The following is a 20,758-nucleotide window of genomic DNA, read 5'->3' as shown; positions in this document are numbered from 1 at the left end:
ACAGACACTTGGGGCTAGCTCTGTCTCTCTTCCATCCCATTGCACTTGACAGGACTACACCTTTTACAATGAATGCAGCTTTGAGCCCAGGTTTGCAATTTGCCAACTATAGAGCATCATCGACCAACACTCTAATCAGAAAACGACATTCTGCATAAACATAGACTGTATGCATCAACATGTCACGTGTTTGTCTGAAATTTCTTCACCCATTACTTTATTAGAGAATGAGAAAATGTCTTTATAAATATTCTCAAAATCTTTCCTACCTGACTTCGATATCCAGGATATTCGAACATGTGCTTATAGCATTTGCTATGTTAAGAATACCGTCTACAGTGATATTATTGCCACCCAATCTGGAGTAAGAGAAGGAAGTTCAGTTACGTTTATGGAGTTCTTATTACTTACGAACTTACAAAGAAGTCAGTAAGGACCAACTGGTCCCTCAGGCATGTCCTATACAGTCATTGTGTGACTTCTGCAGACCATTACCTCCATTCCAACCAACACACAGGAGAAGCAAAATAAAAAAGAGAAAAAAAATCCCAGGTCAATTTAAGAAAAAACTCTGGGAATTTCCTCTCTGATCTCCCTCCCCTTCAAAGACAAGCAAACAAGTTTCAGGATACTACAATGATTGGAAGACATCCCGCCCTGCCCCACCCCCTCCCATTGCTCACCTACCTTCTATATGTTTATTTAGTTTGAAAAATGCAGCTTTGTATAACAGTGCAAAAACAACATGGAAACAACAACTAAGAAATATTACTTTGAAAGTCTTAGTAGTAACTGATAAATACATTATCATGATACTGATGCACCTCATGCATAACATTTTGTCCACAGTGAAGTCACTGTTCCCTCACGAGGTATAGCCACAAACTAGCCCTGAATAGTACAAATGCAATATTGTTCAGGAACACGAGTCAGGAAAGTCACATTTGCATAGATGATGGTGAGAACAGAAGAGTGACCACAAAGCAATAAATAAACAAGGGATTTAAAATGGTCCATTTTTTTTTGTATGAAGAAAGACCAAGGCCCATTGTGCAGGTACCACCAAGGTTGAAAAGAGTAAGAGATGAGATAAATCAGGAAGTAATGATTAGTTCGAAGGCAAGAAGATTATCGGAGGAAGGAAAGACTGAAGGTGATAAAGAAGGGTCACCGTTGTGAGATTCGGGGTAAGAGTTAAAATGAAAAACTGTGCTGTAAGACTTGATCACAACATGGTGCGAGTGTTGGGGAGAGGATAAGCTCTTCAGTTTGCAGAGCTACAAAGAAGAAAAGGGAAGAAAGTTCAGAGGAGCAGTGCATCGATAAAATAAAAACAAGAAAAGCTCCAATGAAGAAGAATGGAGTGATTACAAGTAAGTGATGGGGTGTCAGGGGTTTATTTCGAGAATAGTGAAGAGCCAGGGTGATCACAAAGCACTGCTCTGATTGAATGGTTCTGGTGATAAATATAGAGAGAATAAGCAGTACCTGGAGGAGATTCAATGGCTATAATCTAATCAATGGGTTCCTACCGTTTATACGGAGAATAATGAATACTTAGGATAATCATAGACAACAATTTAATTTAGGGGTACAGATTGTTTATGATTAGAATAAAGAATACCTGGGAGCATTGACACACATTAATCTTATTAAAAGGGATCAGATGAACCAAAATGTCACGAATCAAAGTTTGATGCAGGATGATTACTGCCTTGAAATCATTCTGTGTACCCAATAATGGGGAAATGTTCCTGTTGGCATTCCTTTGGTGCAAGCTCCTACCAACATTATTTTATGGTAGATGTTAACCTAACCACTTTAAATAGGTTAACCACGGTCTTAAACTATCTTTGACAGCAAATGGCTGCAAGCGCCTCAAGTCATGCATCAAAAATTTCTTCTTATGTTTTATAACTCACAAATAGCGCTGACATTTTAGCCAAAACGTTTCATATATTTGGTGGGTGTTGACATCCCGACTGAAACATTAATGATTGCAACTTTATCTTTGCAATGTAATTCAGTGCATGAAAATCTGCAGTTGATTCGCCAAAAGAAAGTCATCAAACCAGTAAATAATGGTGTGGGGGCGATGTTCCTCTGCAATTCCACCTGAAATCTGGTATGATTGTGGCAGAAATGGTGAGAAAATGGACAAAGCCTCACCATCCCTACCAGCAGTTTCCTCCCCCAGCCTCCAACGGGACCACCACTGTCCATCTCCTTCCCCGCATGCCACGTGTAACTCCTGGTGGTGGGTGTCGGGCACAGGGTCCCCTTTCCACCCAGGTTCCCGGATGGATGAATTAAGATGGCCTACTTCATCCACATGTACCATGTGATATAAAAATTCTACTTACTCAATTTTTCTCAGGCTTCCCATTTGAGGGAGCACAGCAACAACCATTGCTATCCCAGCATCCCCCAGTTCATTATCATGCAAGCTGGAAAGAAATTGAAGCACAAAATGGTAAGAAATGTTGGGCATGAGTTGAAGAAAATCAGACAATTTGGTAAAATTATTTGTGATACTTGCTCTATTTCTTCCAGTTGGTGACAGATTTCCAGTGCAGAAGACAAGTGGGTAACACCCTTCACACCAATATTGCAACATGCAAGGCTGGAATTGGAAGTTTGGTTTATGTTAATTTCTCCAAATTAAAGCAACAACAATTTAGATGGAAATTTATTAATACTATTGTGATACACAACAAACTGCACCAAGAACAACTTGCATTTATGTAGCACCTTTAACGTCTCGGGACGCTTCACAGGTGTGTAATCAGATTAAAAACTGACAGAGCCGAAGAAGGAAATATTAAGACCGGTGGCAAAATGGTACTTCAGAGGGGTAGGTTTTACGGAGCGTCTTAAAGGACGAGGGAGAGGTGGAGAAGCAGAGAGGTTTGGGAGGGAATTCCAGAGCTAAGGGCCTAGACAACTGAAGGCATGGCTGCCACTCATGGGGTGAAGGAAGTGGGGAAGGACAAGAGGCCAGAGTTGGAGGATCACAAAGCTCTCAAAGAGTTGTTGGGTTGGAGGAGGTTACAGAGATAGCAAAGGGTGGTGCCTCAACCTCTCCTCATTCAATGTCCAAAAATGCACACATTCCAGCAGTGGTCACTGGATAGTGAGGAGGAACGGGAATGTTGGTTGCTTCTCCCCTTCCCTAGTGCAGGTGTAATTGCACAAGTAGACTATCCATTCAGGGATCAGCTAACTCAACAGACCCAGCGATAGCTCAGTATCACAGCTACCCACTAAGCAATTAGGGGAGCTTTAGTTCCATGTACCTTTAACACCAGAAGGAGGTTCTATCAACCGTGTTTGTGGGATTAAATACATAGCACCAAATAGTAACCAGATGAGTGTCCAATAAACACAATATCAAGAACATAAAACCATAAGTATTAGGAGCAAGAGTAGGCCATTCTGCCATTTGAGCCTGCGCCGCCATTCAGTAAGATCATGGCTGATCTTCTACCTCAACTCCACTTTCCTGCACTATCCCCATATTCCTTGAGTCCCTTAATATTCAAAAATCTATCGATCTTAGTCTTGAATATACTCAATGACTAAGCATCCACAGCCCTCCAGGGTAGAGAATTCCAAAGATTCACAACCCTCTGAGTGAAGAAAATTCTCCTCATCTCAGTTCTAAATGGCCGACCCCTAATTCTGAGACTGTGACCCCTGGTTCTAGACTCCCTAGCCAGGGGAAACATCCTCCCTGCATCTACCCTGTCAAGCCCTATAAGAATTTTGTATGTTTCAATGAAATCACCTCTCATTCTTCTAAACTCTAGGGAATATAGGCCTAGTCTATTCAATCTCTCCTCATAGGACAATCCTCCCCATCCTAGGAATCAGTCTGGTGAACCTTCGTTGCACTCCCTTTATGGCAATTTAAATTCTATCGTATTATAGTCACTCTTCCCTAAGTACCCCTTTACTACAAAGGTTATTAATTAACCCTTTCTCATTGAACAATACTAGATCTAAAATAGCCTGCTCCCGAGTGGGTTCCTGAACATACTGATCTAGAAAACTATCTTGTATACATTCCATGAATTCGTTCTCCACACTATTGCTGCAAATTTGGTTTGCCCAGTCTATATGTAGATTAAAGTCCCTCATGATTACCGTGTTACCCTGGTTACATGAGCCCCTAGCCTAATTTCCTGATTTATACTCTGCCCTACATTACAACTACTGTTTGGGGGCCTATAAACAACTCCCAACAATGTTATCTGCCCCTTGTTGTTTCTGAGTTACACCTAAACTGATTCTACTTCTTGATTTTCGGAGCTAAGATCCTTTTTCTTTACTGTTTTTATCCCATCCTTTATTACCAGGGCTACTCCTCCTCCTTTTCCAATTTGCCTATCTCTTTGAAAAGTTGTTGCATAAGGTGCTATTCAGTCAGGGTCCCAGTTTTATTACAGGACTGGAGCTCATAACTTGTTTGGAATTGCACCAATTATGTAATCATTCAACCAGATTAAATTAGACACTACAATTATTAAAGTAAATTTCTTACGTAAGCGTCTTCAGGCTGGTGATTTTAGGAATGATTTCAGATAATGTTCCAGCAAATTTGTCATCGTATTTCCTGCTTTTTAAACTACAATTGAAAAAGGGGAGACTTAAAATACATTTCTTTTGTATAATTTTATAAATAAAACAAAAATATAACTTTCTTTGTTAGACAGTATTATACTTTGGATTCCAGATAATATCCATAAATTTGCTCTTCACCACCAAAACCATATCATCTGGAATTGAAAGAATCAGATTCTAAGAAAGTATGTCCCACACAGATTCTCTCTACGCACACATGGGCACAACCATTGGGGAATGAGGGGTTGGGGGTGGGGAATGGGCACAACCATTGGGGAATGAGGGATTGGGGGTGGGGAATGGGCACAACCATTGGGGAATGAGGGATTGAGGGTGGGGAATGGGCACAACCATTGGGGAATGAAGGGTTGGGGTGAGGAATGATGCGGTCCACACTCCTGCTCCAAATCTCAACGTCCACCCTGCCAACTCGTGGCCTAGTTTTCAAATATAAATAGAAATGCCTTTAAACATTAATGCTACATTTGGCTTTTTGAGATATACTTAAAAGGGTAATTTGTACCATATTATAAGGCATCTTGCAAATCAAAGGTTCCATGAGCCTGTCATGGGGAAACAGTGGCTGTATGTAGTGCTACTGTTAGTGCGCTCATGAAGAATTCTTCTGTTCATTAAATTGTAAACACAAACAAAGCCATTCTTCTTCCATATCTAAGATTTTTTTTTAAAAGGTTACAAATGGTTCAGTGACCTTTCACCCCAGGGCCTGTGTTTGAATCTGAATGATGCATCATCCCTCTGATGGATCATGGTCCTAAGTTAAATGAAGTCAGTCCATCCCAATCCGTTTTCTAGTTAGGTCAATATCACTCACTATTTGCCACCAATTGCTATTCATTTACCAAGCTGGTGTGAGAAGCCCAAAGAGAGCTGGTGTGAGAAGTGGGAAACCAAATACAACTCCAGTAGAGGGCATTTTTCCGACATAAGGGTTAAGGAACATTGCTGGAATAGGGCAAGGGAGATTTACCCTGCATCTGATCTATGCACGTCATCTGGGAGTCTTTGAGAGGATCTAGCAGGTGCCTGCTTTCAGGCCACCATCAGTCCTGCTCTTAGCAAGCTAACGGGAGATGTGAAAGAGTCGCTCAGAAGTCCCACCTTCCTCCTCCCCACTCTGGTTTTCCTTCCCTCCCCAGAGATCTGACTGGTCTCAGTGCTACCCTCTGTGGTACCATTGTGTTGTTCTGATACAGCGCTTTTCGACTTCATCTGTTGGTTGGCAGCAGAAGTAGAAGAAGGAAAATGAAGAGCAGTCAGTGTACTAGTAGATGAAAAGTGTAACTATTACTCTGATCAAATATGAGAGTCAGTGCCTCATTGCTAGTCTAATTCAACTACGTAGATACTAAGTATGAAACGGTCAAAACAGTGGGGTAAGGCGGGGGGGGTTAAAGGTTAATCGTCTTTATAGCCATGACGCGAGATTTGTTGAAGGAGGACAAGTGGGGAGTTGCCAGTTCTACACAAAATTAAATGCAAACTCCTGTCTATTATGTTTATTTTATGCAAAAGATTTGCATTTAATAAATTCCATGTTGTCTGATGAGAGTGATAGGATTGTGCAAGGGAACATTTTACTTGCATGGAAATTTGATATTTCTGGCTGGACCAGATCAAAATAATAGAATAAAAACAGAAAATGCTGGAAATACTCAGCAAGTCAGGCAGCATCTGCGGAGAGAGGACCAGAGTTAACGTTTCAGGTCGATGACCTTTTGTCAGAACTGGATGAAGGCAGAGATCTAACAGCTTACAAGCAGGTATAGAGCAGGGAAAGGGGGAGCGGGTGGTGTGGAGCAACAAAGGTCTGTGATAGGTTGGAAGGCAGGAGAGATTAAATGACAAAGGGGATGATGGTGCATCATCGTCACAGGCATCCCTCGGAATCGAGGAAGACTTGCTTCCACTCTTAAAATGAGTCCTTAGGTGGCTGAACAGTCCAATACGAGAACCACAGTCTCTATCACAAGTGGGACAGATAGTCGTTGAGGGAAGGGGTGGGTGGGACTGGTTTGCCGCACGCTCTTTCCGCTGCCTGGGCTTGGTTTCTGCATGCTCTCGGCGACGCGACTCGAGGTGCTCAGCGCCCTCCCGAATGCACTTACTCCACTTAGGGCGGTCTTTGACCAGGGACTCCTGGCCAGGGACTCCTGGCGCAAGGCAAAAGTGGGTGGTAATGGGACATTAAAGAAACAAAAGATGAGTCTAGAGGAAATGTTACAGCAGGACCATTACTAGCACCTGCTGCCTGAGAAAGTGGAGCAGTGGTTATATCTGAAGTTGTTGAACTCAATGTCGAGGACAGAAGGCTGTAAAGTGCCTAATCGAAGGAAGAGGTGCTGTTTCCCCTTTTCCCATGTTCTGTACTTGCTTATAAACTCTTAAATGTCTAACTTCTTCCAGTTCTGATAAAGAGTCATCGATCTGAAACGTTAACTCTGTTTCTCTCTCCACAGTTGCTGCCTGACCTGCTGAGTATTTCCAGCATTCCCGGTTTTTATTTTAGATTGCCAGAATCCGCAGTACCTGCTTTTTAAAAAAATAATAATGGAACTGGATTATTTCAATGGTATATTTATCTGGCAATTTATAAGAAATTGGGGTACATTTTTAATTTTACTTCCTGTGCTGAAAGCATCAGCAGAGTGGAGTGGAGAGAGGGACATCGGGCAGGGAAGGGCATCGGGCAGGGAGTGGCATTGGGCAGGGAGGGGCATCGGGCAGGGAGTGGCATCGTGCAGGGAGGGGCATCGGGCAGGGAGTGGCATCGGGCAGGGAAGGGCATCGAGCAGGGAGTGGCATTGGGCAGGGAGGGGCATCGGGCAGGGAGGGGCATCGTGCAGGGAGGGGCATCAGGCAGGGAGGGGCATCGGGCAGGGAGTGGCATCGTGCAGGGAGGGACATCGGGCAGGGAGGGGCATCGGGCAGGGAGGGGCATCGGGCAGGGAGTGGCATCGTGCAGGGAGGGACATCGGGCAGGGAGGGAGATTGGGCAGGGAGGGATATCGGGCAGGGAGGGAGATCGGGCAGGGAGGGGCATCGGGCAGGGAGGGAGATCGGGCAGGGAGGGGCATCGGGCAGGGAGGGACACCACCAGGGAGGAGCATCAGTCAGGGAGGAAAGTCTGGCAGGGAAGATTACAAACCCATAATGGTGCCGCCGGATTCTCCTTCCATTTACAGAAAGTCAGACAGGTTCTGTCATGGACGTGTGATCCTCATGCGCAATTTTTTTCTCTGTACTCAGTCCAAGGCATTGCTTTATGCCTGGGCTATAGACAAAATGCTACCCCACTCGAGGTTTTCTCTTGGCTTATTTGGGACCTCTTTTGCCTCATGCGCACATGTGTGAAAGTGTGCAAGAGATGTTGCAAATTCAAATTCTGCCTTCAGTATTTTATATTTGTATTTCTGCTCCTCTGCTCACACCACATTGCTCTCTTTTCTGCCAGTCCTTCCATCAGCATCTCCTGTATCGTCCCCCTCCTTCCCTTGAGCCTCCCTGTTGTTAATGGAACAGGCAGATTGTTTCTTCCTTCAGATCCGCTTGGAGACAGGGAAATGCGCGATCGACCACACACCTATTACATTTTGCATCATTCCCAGCATCCTCCTGTCTCTAACCCGGTGTCAGGATTTTGCAGGGACAAAAGCGGAGGCTCTCACTGTTCCAGGGAGTGACCCACAGGCTGGGAGGCTGGAATGGGAATGGGAAATCTCAGTGTGATGGAGTGAGGCAGCCAGCAATAACAAAGAGATGGAAAGAGAGGCAAAAGGGCTATGTGAAAAGGAACTGAGGGAGGAGGATAGAGAGACATAAGAACATAAGAATTCGGAGCAGGAGCAGGCCATTCGGCCCCTCGAGTCTGCTCCACCATTCAATGAGATCATGGCTGATCTACCGCAACGCCACTTTCCTGCGCTATCCCCATATCCCAAACCAACATGGAAAATTTGCAGGAACTTTAAACACAGCAGAAAACAATAATGCAAACAATCACCAGAGTGATGGAGAGAATGTGTAACAAAAAGGTTTATTTTGAATAAAGTAGTTTCTCAGTTTCCCTCCCTTGCACCATCCCCTATAAACAGACCCGGATCCTCATTGTGGGCTGGTTGCTGATATTCATCCAATGAATGGTTAGAGGGAAGGCAATAACTCGTCAATAATGAATTCAATGCTTAGAGCTGACAACCTTTCTCATTAGAAGGGAGTTTTACTCATTGTGGTATGAAAATTTTGATGTATCTCATTCACACTTTTTGATGATCTAAATCTCACTCCATTCCCATTATTGCCCTGCTGCTGACAGCTCTGTATCCTATGCTGCCAACTTAGCACACTCACAATATACTAAAGTGGGTCACCATCCTCAAGTTGTTAAAGAAAATGATTTTGGAGGAAAAATTCAAGTTGTGTGGGGGCACGAAACAGGCAGCAGCGGATCAACCAACTGTTATACACCCTGTCCGATTATCCTTTCCATTGAAGATCATTTTGTAGCCTTGCAAAATTTGAATTTAACTCCATTTAACTCTTCCAATAGTCTGACCAATTCTGGTCTCCAAATAATGCATCCATTAAGGTGGCAATGAGAAGAATTACAGACAAACGTGTTCAATGTTTCTGTCTTAATATCCCACAGTATACTTAGGGGCCTCATCATCATCATAGGCAGTCCCTCGAAACAAGAATGACCTGCTTCAATGCCAAAAAGGGATGAGTTCACAGGTGTTTCAATGAAGAACCTAATATTCCAGGTCCTGAACTACATGTTGAAGGGTGAAAGACACCTGTGCATGGATTTTTTTTAACATGTGGTGGCTGTTGCACACCAGCCACCACACGGGCTTGACAGAGCTAGGTTTAGTCCAGTGGCAAGGATTAAGCAAGACGACTAGAGACCAGCTCTGCTGCGGACCTAGTGCGCACACCTATCGCAGTGTGGGCTGGCCCGTGCTGCCCCTGGGCCCTCGCCTCTCCTGGGCCCCGGGGCTTTAACTTAAAGCTGTCTCCTTCTCTACGCTACATTTTGCAATCCGCTTTTTAAATTATTTCTAACCAACTTTCCATAGGACAACAAAAGTGAAAGCTATATGGAGACGGAGACAAACAGGAACGTTAGTTTTAAACCTCTGTTCCAGGACCTGAGGGAAAACACGGGACTGGGGCAAGATTTCCTCTGTGCACAATGTGTAACAAAACAGGAAAATAACTTTAACCACAGTGTCACATCTTCCCCGTAGATTTCAGACGGGCGGAAAGAATGGGTAATGAAGGGTTGAGTGAAGTGAGGAAGAGTGCTGGTTGATGGGTTATGGTGGTTTTGAAGTGTGAATCATAAAAGAAAGGAAAGTCCCCAAGCTGGAGGATGAGGAACTCAACCAACCGAGAAAATAAAATGTTTCACACTGCAAGCTGCACATCACTGAAACCGATCATCGAATGTTCGTTAGTTCTTGCTGTGGAGAGCAATATAGAGAATCGTAGACTCCATTTAAACTTCTATCCAAACTGCCCTGGGTTCACTCAAGATATGGGTCTATGGTTTGCAACATTTGCACTAGCCCCAAGGATCCAGCCATTCCAGCAACCTAGAAAGGATGCCACATCAATCCAATGGCATCAATGCGTTGTTGGGCAAGTGCCACAGAACAGAATCTGGATTCTGGTTCCACTCTGGACTGATATCCACAGGATGTCCACTCTATGTGGACCCCACTCCAGTGCTAGCATCACACTACAGCCGGCAGGAGGTAGAGGGGACATATTTTACCAGCAACATTGATTTCAAGGGTTTAGAGTAAATGTTGCAAGGCTCCATTCCTGGTGAGGAGCCTTGCTCAATGGGAGCACAGATCGGAGAAACAGCCAGTGACCTGCCATTGATTGGTACACCTCTCGAATTTCCAGTGAGTGAAATGAATGGTAAGCCCCACAAATCAGCATGTTGATCTCTGCGCCTGATTATACGATCTGTGCTCCCATGAAGTGAGACTCCTCAGCGGGACTGAACTTGTCCATGGCAAATGAGCCAAAGGCGGGCAGAGGAAATGTTACAAGGACACCCTCAAAGCCTCCCTGATAAAGTGCGATATCCCCACTGACACCTGGGAGTCCCTGGCCATAGATTAACGTATAGTTAATCTCTAGTGTAAACCCCGTCTGGGCAGGCTCAAAGCCTGCACTGCCAGAGATAGACTCTCGATTGAAGTGGGGAGCTAAATGCTGGACTATGTGAGGCCCTTGAGACTGCATGGTATGCCCATGAAGACAACAAAGTTGGGAGGTCCTGCTGTAGATCAAATGTATGTACTTACATTAAATCTTTTATGTTCTTGCAAGTGCCCAAGATGGCGACACATTCTCGGTCCATAACACACCGTACGATATCCAGGCAGATGTGGCTGGTTCCACTGTTTATAACAAAAGTCAAAACAGTCATATCTGCTGGAGTAATCCTGAAGTTCCGAAACTCTAACGTGGACTTTAAAGCCTCCGCAACTTCGTGTGCAAGGTCACAGTCTTGTGTCTCATACACACAGTGGCACAATTCGATTATTTTTGGCCCGGTTAGATACGGGGTGGCGAACTTCTTCAAGTTCTGTAAGATGGCCTCCTGCTTCTCTTGCACCCACTCCTCATTCTTGCTCGCCAAGATACTAAGGAACTGCCTACATTCTTTCGCAGCTAACCCAGACAGAAATATGTGAACGGCATCCGTGAACTCATTTTTCATGTCGTTCTTCGACGTCCATTTTGATTTGAGGTAAAACCTGCTTTTTAGCATTTTGCCAGTAATGTTGCTGTCAATCATCTGATGAAGTGCTGCCAGGAACTCTTGGAGCGTCAGGTGAACAAAGGCATGTCCATTCTCTTGGTTATGGTCAATCGTCTTAACTTCAAAAGTGGTAAGAAATCCATATGAGGAAGCAAAATTGGTGACCTTTTCAGAAAGGAGGTCTTTTAAATAAAACACAGATTTACTCTCCTGGAGTCCTTTTATTGCAAGATTGCAGAGACCATGAATCTCTTCTCTGTGTTTGTTTAACAGCAGGTTTTCAGTGCAGCCATGGGCTTCTTTAATCTTGACACCTTTGCTTAAAAACACACTAAGCATCTTGATATAGAATTGTGTCATTGTATGAGGTAGCTTGGGTTCAAAATGACTTTGAGATAAAAAGTGCTCAAGACAAAGGAATACTACCCAGCACAATGCAGGAATGTAGCACATGTTTAAAATCTTCTTATTCTTCTGCAAATGAGAGGTCGCCTGACGATTGTACTCACTGTCTTCGAAGAATCGGCCAGCATATTCTTCGATCTTACACTGATCGAATCCTGAGACTTCCCCTACTTGATCCACAACACCCAAAGGTAAGCAGAGTACATCTTTGGGTCTAGAAGTTATTAGAAGCGTGCATCCAGGGAGCAGACTCCCATTATACAGGCTGTAAAATAGTTGTCCCACTGACAGTAGTGCATCGGGGTTGCTAGAAACATCCAAGGTGTGGACATAGGCTTTCTCTGTAAACTCGTCAAAGCCATCAAATAGAATCAAAATCTTTTGTGGGTTTTGTATTATGAATCGAAATACGGCATGGGAGTTCCTTTCCGGTTGAAGAAACAAGTCAAACAGCATGCTCTTCAGATCTATGGCTTTGTCAATTAGATTCAGTTGACGGAACTCAAACAAAAATACGTACTGGAACTGACTGACAGCCCCTCGCGTCCATTCGTAGCAAATTTTGTGCATCAGCTTGGTCTTTCCAGTTCCTGCTTTTCCAAGCAGGATGTTGATTCTACAATTGGAAATGTGCTTATTGTTGAGAAATTCTGCTAAGTTTGTAACTGCGTCCTGGTTCTCTTCAAGCCCTTGAGAACTGAGCACGTCATCCCGACTAGCATCGATTCGCTCCTTCAGTTTGGTCGCATTTCCATCTTTCATGGTCAAACTTCGAAACGTCTGGTCAAGGGTCACTTGTTTGATTTGGTCTTCTTTTGCAATGTTGGCTTCATATTTCTGAGAGATGGTCTTTATCATTAACAATTTGTAATCCTCTGTAAACTCTGTTGACGGAAAATAAAAAGATCTTCAGCGTTTGAAAAATGAAAAATCGGACTAATATTATAAAAACACGTATCTGTAGTATTAAAAATCTAGTGCACATTCATTGTAGGGGAGTTCTCCCCAGTGCCCTGGTCAAACGTTATCCTTCAACGAACATCACTAAAAAAAGACAGATTTTCTGGTCATCATCATGTTTGTGGGACTTTGCTATGCACAAATTGGCTGCCATGTTCTCTACATTATAACAGTGACTGCATTTCAAAAGTAGATAATGCATGATTACTGACATGTGGAATGCTCTAGTAAATTACCCATCAACTAAATGTGAACCTATTATAGGATGATTGATTGACTTAGTAAGTATGAATGAGGAACCAGTTAGCAGCAGAACACTGAGCAATCAAATTGCTTTTTTGAAAGCTAACAATCTCAAACTGGCAAGTGGCAGGAAGCAAAAAAACAAAAATATTCTGACTTTAGTTTCAGCTGCTATCTTGAACTTTTCCCTCAGCTGAAAATGTACTAAAAGTAACATTTATAATGTTTTCAAAAAATGTAAATTTTTACTTATAAAGCTCCCTCTATGGTGTTGTAAGTCCCTGGAAAGGGTTTTCTCTCAATGGTTTACTCCTGTTGAGAACCTGGAGCTCAATTTGGAGTATGAGACTGGACCTTGAATGATTGTGCCTGTTTGCTGGAAAGCACTTGAGCTGGATGGGTGAGCAGTTGGCCAACAAGCACTTGGGAGAGGTGGGAGTGACATTTTGTCGCCAGTTTTTTTACTGCCTTGGTTCATCCAGATTGCCCACAACCCAGTGTCAACCAGGAAAAACCATCGCCCTCTTCCGTTTTGCTCTCGAAAGTAGCTTAGGGCTCCCTCCCTTCTAAATCTAGTGAACACCACCACATATTGGAGCTGGGATGAGCACATAACATACCAGGCAAGACAACCCATTCACCCAGCATGCCAAGATTTGCTGTTTGTAAACCCTGCCAAGTCTCTCCACTTCCAAATGATGGAAAAGTGCAGAAGCTTGTGTGTCACATGGTATAACCCTCATCATCATACATTGTGTGTCACATGATGTAACCCTCCAGTCATTCTACAATGCGGATTCCATCCACTAAGGGGTACAACGGACATGATCTTCACCGCGCGACAACTACAAGAGAAATGGAGGAAACAGCACCAACCCTTGTACATGGCCTTCTTTGACCTCACAAAGGCCTTTGACACTGTCCACCATGAGAGACAAAGGAGCGTCCTCCTCCGCTTCGGCTGCCCCTAAAAGTTTGTCACTATCCTCCGCCTGCTCCACGACGACATGCAGGCCGTGATCCTCACCAACGGATCCACCACAGATCCAATCCACATCCGGACCGGGGTCAAGCAGGGCTGCGTCATCACGCCAACCCTCTTCTCAATCTTCCTCGCTGCAATGCTCCACCTCACTATTAAAAAGCTCCCGGCTGGAATGGAACTACACTATAGAACCAATGGTAACCTGTTAAACCTTTCTTCGCTTCCAGACTAGATCCAAGACCGTCCATCCTCTATCATCGAACTACAGTACTGCCTTGCATCTACGCACACTCAGAGGCTGACTCCAAGCCATTGTCAACACCTTCACTGAGGCGTACGAAAGCACGGACCTTACGCTAAACATCCATAAGATACCAGGACAGCCTTCGGTTGTCTGAGGAAGAGAGTGTTTGAAGACCAGGACCTCAAATCTGGCACCAAGCTTATGGTCTACAGGGCAGTAGTGATACCTGCCCTCCTATATGGCTCAGAGATGTGGACTATATACAGCAGACACTTCAAAGCGCTAGAGAAGTACCCCCGCAAGATCCTGCAAATACACTGGGAGGATAGATGCACCAACGTCAGTGTCCTCGCTCAGGCCAACATCCCCAGCATTGAGGCATTGACCACACTCGATCAGCTCCGTTGAACGGGCCACATTGCCCGCATGCCTGACACGAGACTCCCTAAGCAAGTGCTCTACTCAGAGCTCCTACATGGCAAGCGAGCCCCAGGTGGGCAGAGGAAATGCTTCAAGGACAGCCTCAAAGCCTCCTTGATAAAGTGTAACATCCCCACCGGCACGTGGGAATCCCTGGCCCAAGACCGCCCAAAGTGGAGGAAGAGCATCCGGGAGGGCGCCGACACCTCGAGTCTCATCGCTGAGAGCATGCAGAAACAAAGCACAGGCAGCAGAAGGAGCATGCGGCAAACCAGGCTTCCCACCCACCCTTTCCTTCAACGACTGTCTGTCCCACTTGTTACAGAGACTGTAATTCCCGCATTGGACTGTACAGCCACCTGAGAACTCACTTTTAGAGTGGAAGTAAGTCTTCCTTGATTTCGAGGGACTGCCTATGATGATGATGTAACCCTCCAGTCATTATACATTGTATGTCACATGGTATAACCCTCCTAAAGTATACTGCATGCACAATGAGCTTTGCCACAACAGATCAGTTAGAGTGTGTAATTAATGTTTATGCCTTGTATCTACTGCCAATATGTTAACACTTTGGATAGCACACTTCAAAGTTTGAAAAGCACAAAAGAAGCTCAGTCATTTCCTTCTGGTTTCCTGATCTTCACACTCTGATCTTTCTCCAATGGCAGGATCCAGGAATTTGCTAGGAGCTGTCAATCTGCACAAAATCCCCTCAATGGTTACAATCCAATTCCCGTTGGGATGTGCCTTTATTAGATCACTTAGCCACATGGAATATCTGAGCAATAGGCTTTACGTGACAGGCTAGATTGAACACAGCCTCACCTTGCAGCTAAATATCACCAATGTGCTTCAGACTCCACACCACCCCTGAACAATGCTGCAGGAGATTGGCTAGTACAGAGTAAAATGGCCACTTACAAACTGTAGCACACTCAAGGCTTTCAGAGACCATCATAAATTGCAAGCAGAATTTACACATTCCATCCCACATCACTCAACACTCGATCCCAGGCATGGTCCAGCCTACCTCACAAAAGTGCAATTCCTCGTCCGGGTAGGTAAGTGATTGGCTAGTTGACTGTGTCAAAGAGGAAGCACCATAATTTTGTACAGCCTCCCGCTCCTCCCTGACTTCCGGGCCTCCCGCTTCTCGCCGACCTCCTGCTCCTCCCTGACCTCTGGGCCTCCCAGGCCTCCCCGACCTCCGGGTCTCCCTCTCCTCGCAGATCTCCAGCCCTCCCGCTGCCGAGTATATTACTCCCCTGCGCCCCACTGATTTCAGATTAAGCTCCAAACTGCGTTTTTGACCTCTGCCCACTCACAGCCCTCGTCCGGGCAGGTAAGTGATTGGCTGGTTGATTGATAAGTATCTCTCTTTCGCTTTTATAACAGATAAGTCGAATTAGAGGGCTGGCAGGGCAGCTCAGCCCTGTGGAGTGCATGACCTGTGGCATGTGGGAAGTCCTGGACGTTTCGCGCAGCCTAGAAAACCATGTGTGTAGGAGTTGTCTCCAGCTTCCACGTTTCAGAGCTTGAGCAGCTGCTGAAGTCACTACAGTGCATCCGCGGGGCTGAGAGCTACATGGATAGCACGTTTCAGGAGGTGGTCACCCCGCAGCTTAAAAGTATGCAGGCAGAGGAGAAGTGGATGACCACCAGATGGAGGAAGAACGCAAGGCAGGTAGTGCAGGAGTCCCCCCTGAGTCTATCTCACTTTCCAACCGATATTCTCTTCTGAGCACCGGTGAGGGCGATGGTGCCTCTGGGGAGTGCAGCCAGAGCCAAGTCGAAGGCACCACGTGTGGCTCAGCTGCACAGGGGGGAGGAACAAGGAATGTAAGAGTTTTACTGGTAGGGGATTCAATAGTTAGGGGAATAGAGAGACGTTTCTGCAGCCGTAGATGCCACTCCAGGATGGTATGGTGCCTTCCTGGTGCCAGGATCAAGGATGTCACAGAGCGGACGCAGGCCATTGTGGATGGAGAGGGTGAACAGCCAGAGGTCGTGGTCCATATCAGGACCAATGACATAGGTAGAAAGAGGGATGAGGTCCTGCAGGCACAATTTAGGGAGCTAGGAGAAAAATTAAAGGGTAAGACCTCAAAGGTAGAAATCTCCGGGTTATTACCGGTGCCACATGCTAATGAGTACAAGAATAGAAGGATAGAGAGGATGAACGCGTGGCTGGAAAGTTGGTGCAGGAGGGAGAGCTTTAAATTCCTGAGGCATTGGGACCACTTCTGGGGTTGATGGGACCTGTACAAACCAGACGAGTTGCACCGCAACAGTGCAGGGAACAATATCCTCGCGGGGAGTTTTGCTAGTGCTGTTGGGGAGCATTTAAATTAGCTTGGCAGGGGGATGTGAACCTGAGAACAAGTTCAATAGGTGATAGAGAATTCAAACAGGTTGCATTCAGACAAGCTGTGAGAATACACAGACTTCCCAGTCAGAGCTGCTATGTGAGTGGGAGCATGTTGCATTAAGTCATCAATCAACTTGACATTTTAGGACCTTTGGTAACGAGCCAATTAAAGGTTAACAGAATATCAATTGAGCCAATAAGGTCAAAAAAGGCGCGTTCTTTTCTGTAAACTGATCAGGTATATGAACAGCCATTTTGGCCATGTGTTCTCAGTAAGACAAAGGAACTGGCAATCAGCCAGAAGCTTGTTGCTGCTGCCAGAATAAAAGTTATGTTAAAACTACAACCGGAGTTCGCATTTCATTGAAAATTAAGATATCTAATAATTTTGGCGTCACGAACACGATCGCTGAGGGAAGAAACTCAATTTTGGACATCGGACCTACATACTGAGGTAAGGACTCCTCTTTATAAAAGTCCTCGGTCAAAAGTCTAAATTCGCCTCTCCTTCTACGAGATTCCGAAAGCCTCCGGTTTGCGAACCCTCCGGTTGGTAATCGGCTCGAGCTCCCATAGACGTCTAACTTTGGCGGTGTGTTAGTTAATTAATCACCGATCCACTGATCGGCTGGAAAGCCTACGACTCGAGACCCCAGTAAAGAAATAAGTATTATAGCAGCAGGAGATAAGAGCAAAGAATTGCCTACAACTGTTAAAGGTGGGCAGGCACCACCTGAAGTTTCGATAGATGAAATCCTCCAACAGTTGAAAGAATATATAGAGCAACAATTCGACTTATCTAAAACCTGTATTAAGATCGAACAAAAGTACGGAACCTTCAAAGGACAGTGGTCCTTGGACGAGATCAGAAGGGTCTGGGGAAAAACGACCCGTATGAAAAATAAAGAGCGAACCCGATGGTCCCTAACCGTTATGGGACAGATCCGACAGCGGAATGAAATTATAACGCGTTCCCAACATGATAGGGACCTGACCAGTACAAAGGACCAATTGCAAGCTGTTTGTGCAAGGCTGCGACAGAAAAAGCTTGAACTTGAAAAGTCGGAAGCGGAAGTTAAAGATCTTAAAGGTGAAATTAAAGAATGGAAAAAAATCATTAGGTCAAGAGACAGTAATAGGAAAAGGAAAATGTATCGGTCAATTCCCAGGGTACCCATGTTTGGATAAATTAAAAGCGCAAACCCGAGGACACGACCGAGGAATAGATACGGATTCTGAATCCTCCGACAATACAGTGTCGGAGGATGATGAAGAATTAGGGGTGTGCTTTGCGCCGTTTAAAAAAAGACGAGTTGTAGTCAAATCAGAAGAGACTGCGGATGAGGGCGGAACCAAAAAAATGAGGAAAAGGGTGTATGCAGAATACTTATTTCATGATCCGGCAGACCCAGAGAAAATTGATAAATGGTCCAAGGAATTGCCCAATCCAAAGAAACGGGGCGTGAAAACGTGGGACCAATTGGACCGCTTAAGAAATATATATCAACTTCATCCCTGGGACGGAGTGCAAATTTTGACCATAATGGTGCCAAAAACACAAGGAAGAAAATTGCACGACAAGGTAGAAGAAGCTTTGGGGCAGGATGAGCAAGAATTAAACGCAGGATGGAAGGCGATTAAACACTGGCTGCAAGCCTTCAGTCCAGCTAAGACAGACTGGGGGAAAATTGCAGCCTGCCAACAGAAAGGAACAGAGGAGGTCCTGGAGTATGACGAGCGGTTTAGATGCACGTGGCTAGAACATTCGGGTATGAATAATACGGACGAGGAAATGGATGAACAAGTGTTTGGACAGCTGAAAGCAGCTTTCGTGGCAGGTCTAAAGCCAGAACTGTCCAAAATGCAAAATGTTACCGGACTGGGAAGGTAGAGGAACTACCTTTGCAGCATTGGTGGATCGATGTAACCAATTAGATCGGGATATGGGAGCTAAAGTCCAAGCTGTACAGGCTATGGGAGGGAAATCCCAGGATTCCGATAAACAGTCATTACGAAAATTACCCGGAAAATGTCATTATTGTGGGAAAGAAGATCACTGGGCCAAGACGTGCAGGGCAAAACAGCAAGATCGTGGCTGGGGAAGAGGATGCAGCTAGGGATACAATTCAGCCAACAAACCAGGCTTGTCACAAGATAATGACCTCATAGAAGCATTTAAGCGACTGACAATACAACAACAGAAGGAGTTACTTGGGATAGCAAAAAACGATTAGACCCCACCCTGGCCCCCCTCCTCGCACTAATACAACAAAGGGGAGATGGGCTATATATAACTGTGAGGGTGGGCGATAAGGATGTGGACTGTCTTTTAGACACAGGGGCGGAATTAACATGCTTACCCCTACAATATGGAGACTTTTTGCCGTTGGATGGTAGGGCACGTACAGCCTATGGAGTTGGGGGCCATAAAATGGAAATTAAAAGGACAACACCGGTACTTATAGGGCTGGGTCCACATGAACTAACCACGCCAGTCTGGATAGGCCCAGTAGATCAACCTCTTTTGGGAATGGACGTTCTAATCCAAGTAGATTCATCGTTGCATTTCGAGGATGGTCGGGTGAAATGGTCAATTAGAACCTTGAAGAAAGAAGAATTGAAGGAACACCCGATATGGGCTAAAGATAAGAACGATTGTGGCCTACTCCAGATGGAGCCTGCATCATTTACAGGGACCAAGCCTCCATGCACTAAACAGTATCCCATCAGTCCAACTGCTATCGCGGGACTCTTACCGGTTATTTAGCAATTGGAGAAACATGGGGTGCTTATTAAAACGCATAGCTCCTCCAATAGCCCTGTGTGGCCGGTACAGAAATCTAATGAGACTTGGCGTTTGACTGTAGATTATAGGAAAGCTAACTAGTGTATTGATCAAAAAGTTCCTTTGGTCGCAGATCCCTCCACCATCTTTAATGCACTCAAACCGGAACATAAATATTTCTCGGTTATAGATATGGCCAACGGATTTTGGTCGGTGCCTCTGGCACCGGAGGTTTGACAGTGGTTTGCTTTCACAGTCCAAGGGCAACAGTATATTTGGACCCGGTTACCGCAGGGTTTCCACAACAGCCCTACGGTATTCCACATGGCTTTACAAAGCCATTTGCGAGAATTAACTCCCCTGTCATCCACAGTCATCCAATTTGTAGACGATATCCTGCTAACTTCAAACACGGAAGAACAGCATGAACAAGATTTACGAGCTTTGCTGGACCACCTTCGGCTGAAAGGACTTAAAGCCAGCATCGACAAAGCACAAATATCCCAAGAAGAGATTGTAGACCTGGGACAAAAGATTTCACAAGGAAAGAGAGAACTTACCCAGGATAGAACTGCAGCCATTCGGGCTGCTAAAAAACCCACCACTATTCAGGAACTAAGGTCTTTTTTGGGATTGTGTAACTTTAACAGAAATTGGATTGACTCCTTCACACAGCTTGCTCAGCCATTGAATAATATTTTAAAGGGGAAACGTGCCTCTAAAGAAGCCATCACCCTCACTAAGGAACAGCAAGAGGCCTTCCTGAGTTTGAAAAAGGCTTCGTGTTCAGCACCGGCTCTGGGAATCCTCGACAGTGGTAAGCCATTTACCCTGTTTGTCCATGAGAAAGAAGGATATATGACAGCTATACTGACACAAGAACATGGGGATCGGCAAAGACCTATTGGCTATTATTC

The 20,758-nt window shown here is 45.0% G+C and overlaps 1 protein-coding gene across 6 annotated transcripts in view; it reads right to left on the bottom strand.

Annotated features, from left to right (window-relative positions):
* Window positions 1–20,758, bottom strand: part of nlrc5 (NLR family, CARD domain containing 5) — a 198,200-nt gene that overhangs the window by 135,851 nt on the left and 41,591 nt on the right. For all 6 annotated transcript variants that reach the window (XM_070896896.1, XM_070896890.1, XM_070896892.1 and 3 more), the window contains 5 exons: window positions 10,968–12,717; window positions 4,544–4,627; window positions 2,540–2,623; window positions 2,364–2,447; window positions 270–359 (listed from right to left, as the gene is read on the bottom strand). In XM_070896896.1, the coding sequence (XP_070752997.1) occupies window positions 270–359; window positions 2,364–2,447; window positions 2,540–2,623; window positions 4,544–4,627; window positions 10,968–12,717 (2,092 nt within the window). The remainder of the gene's footprint in view (window positions 1–269; window positions 360–2,363; window positions 2,448–2,539; window positions 2,624–4,543; window positions 4,628–10,967; window positions 12,718–20,758) is intronic.

This window comes from Pristiophorus japonicus, chromosome 13, assembly GCF_044704955.1.
Source record: "Pristiophorus japonicus isolate sPriJap1 chromosome 13, sPriJap1.hap1, whole genome shotgun sequence".
Taxonomy (NCBI): Eukaryota; Metazoa; Chordata; class Chondrichthyes; family Pristiophoridae; genus Pristiophorus; species Pristiophorus japonicus.
Note: the sequence above shows the minus strand (reverse complement) of the source record. Positions and strands in the feature narration are given on the sequence as shown.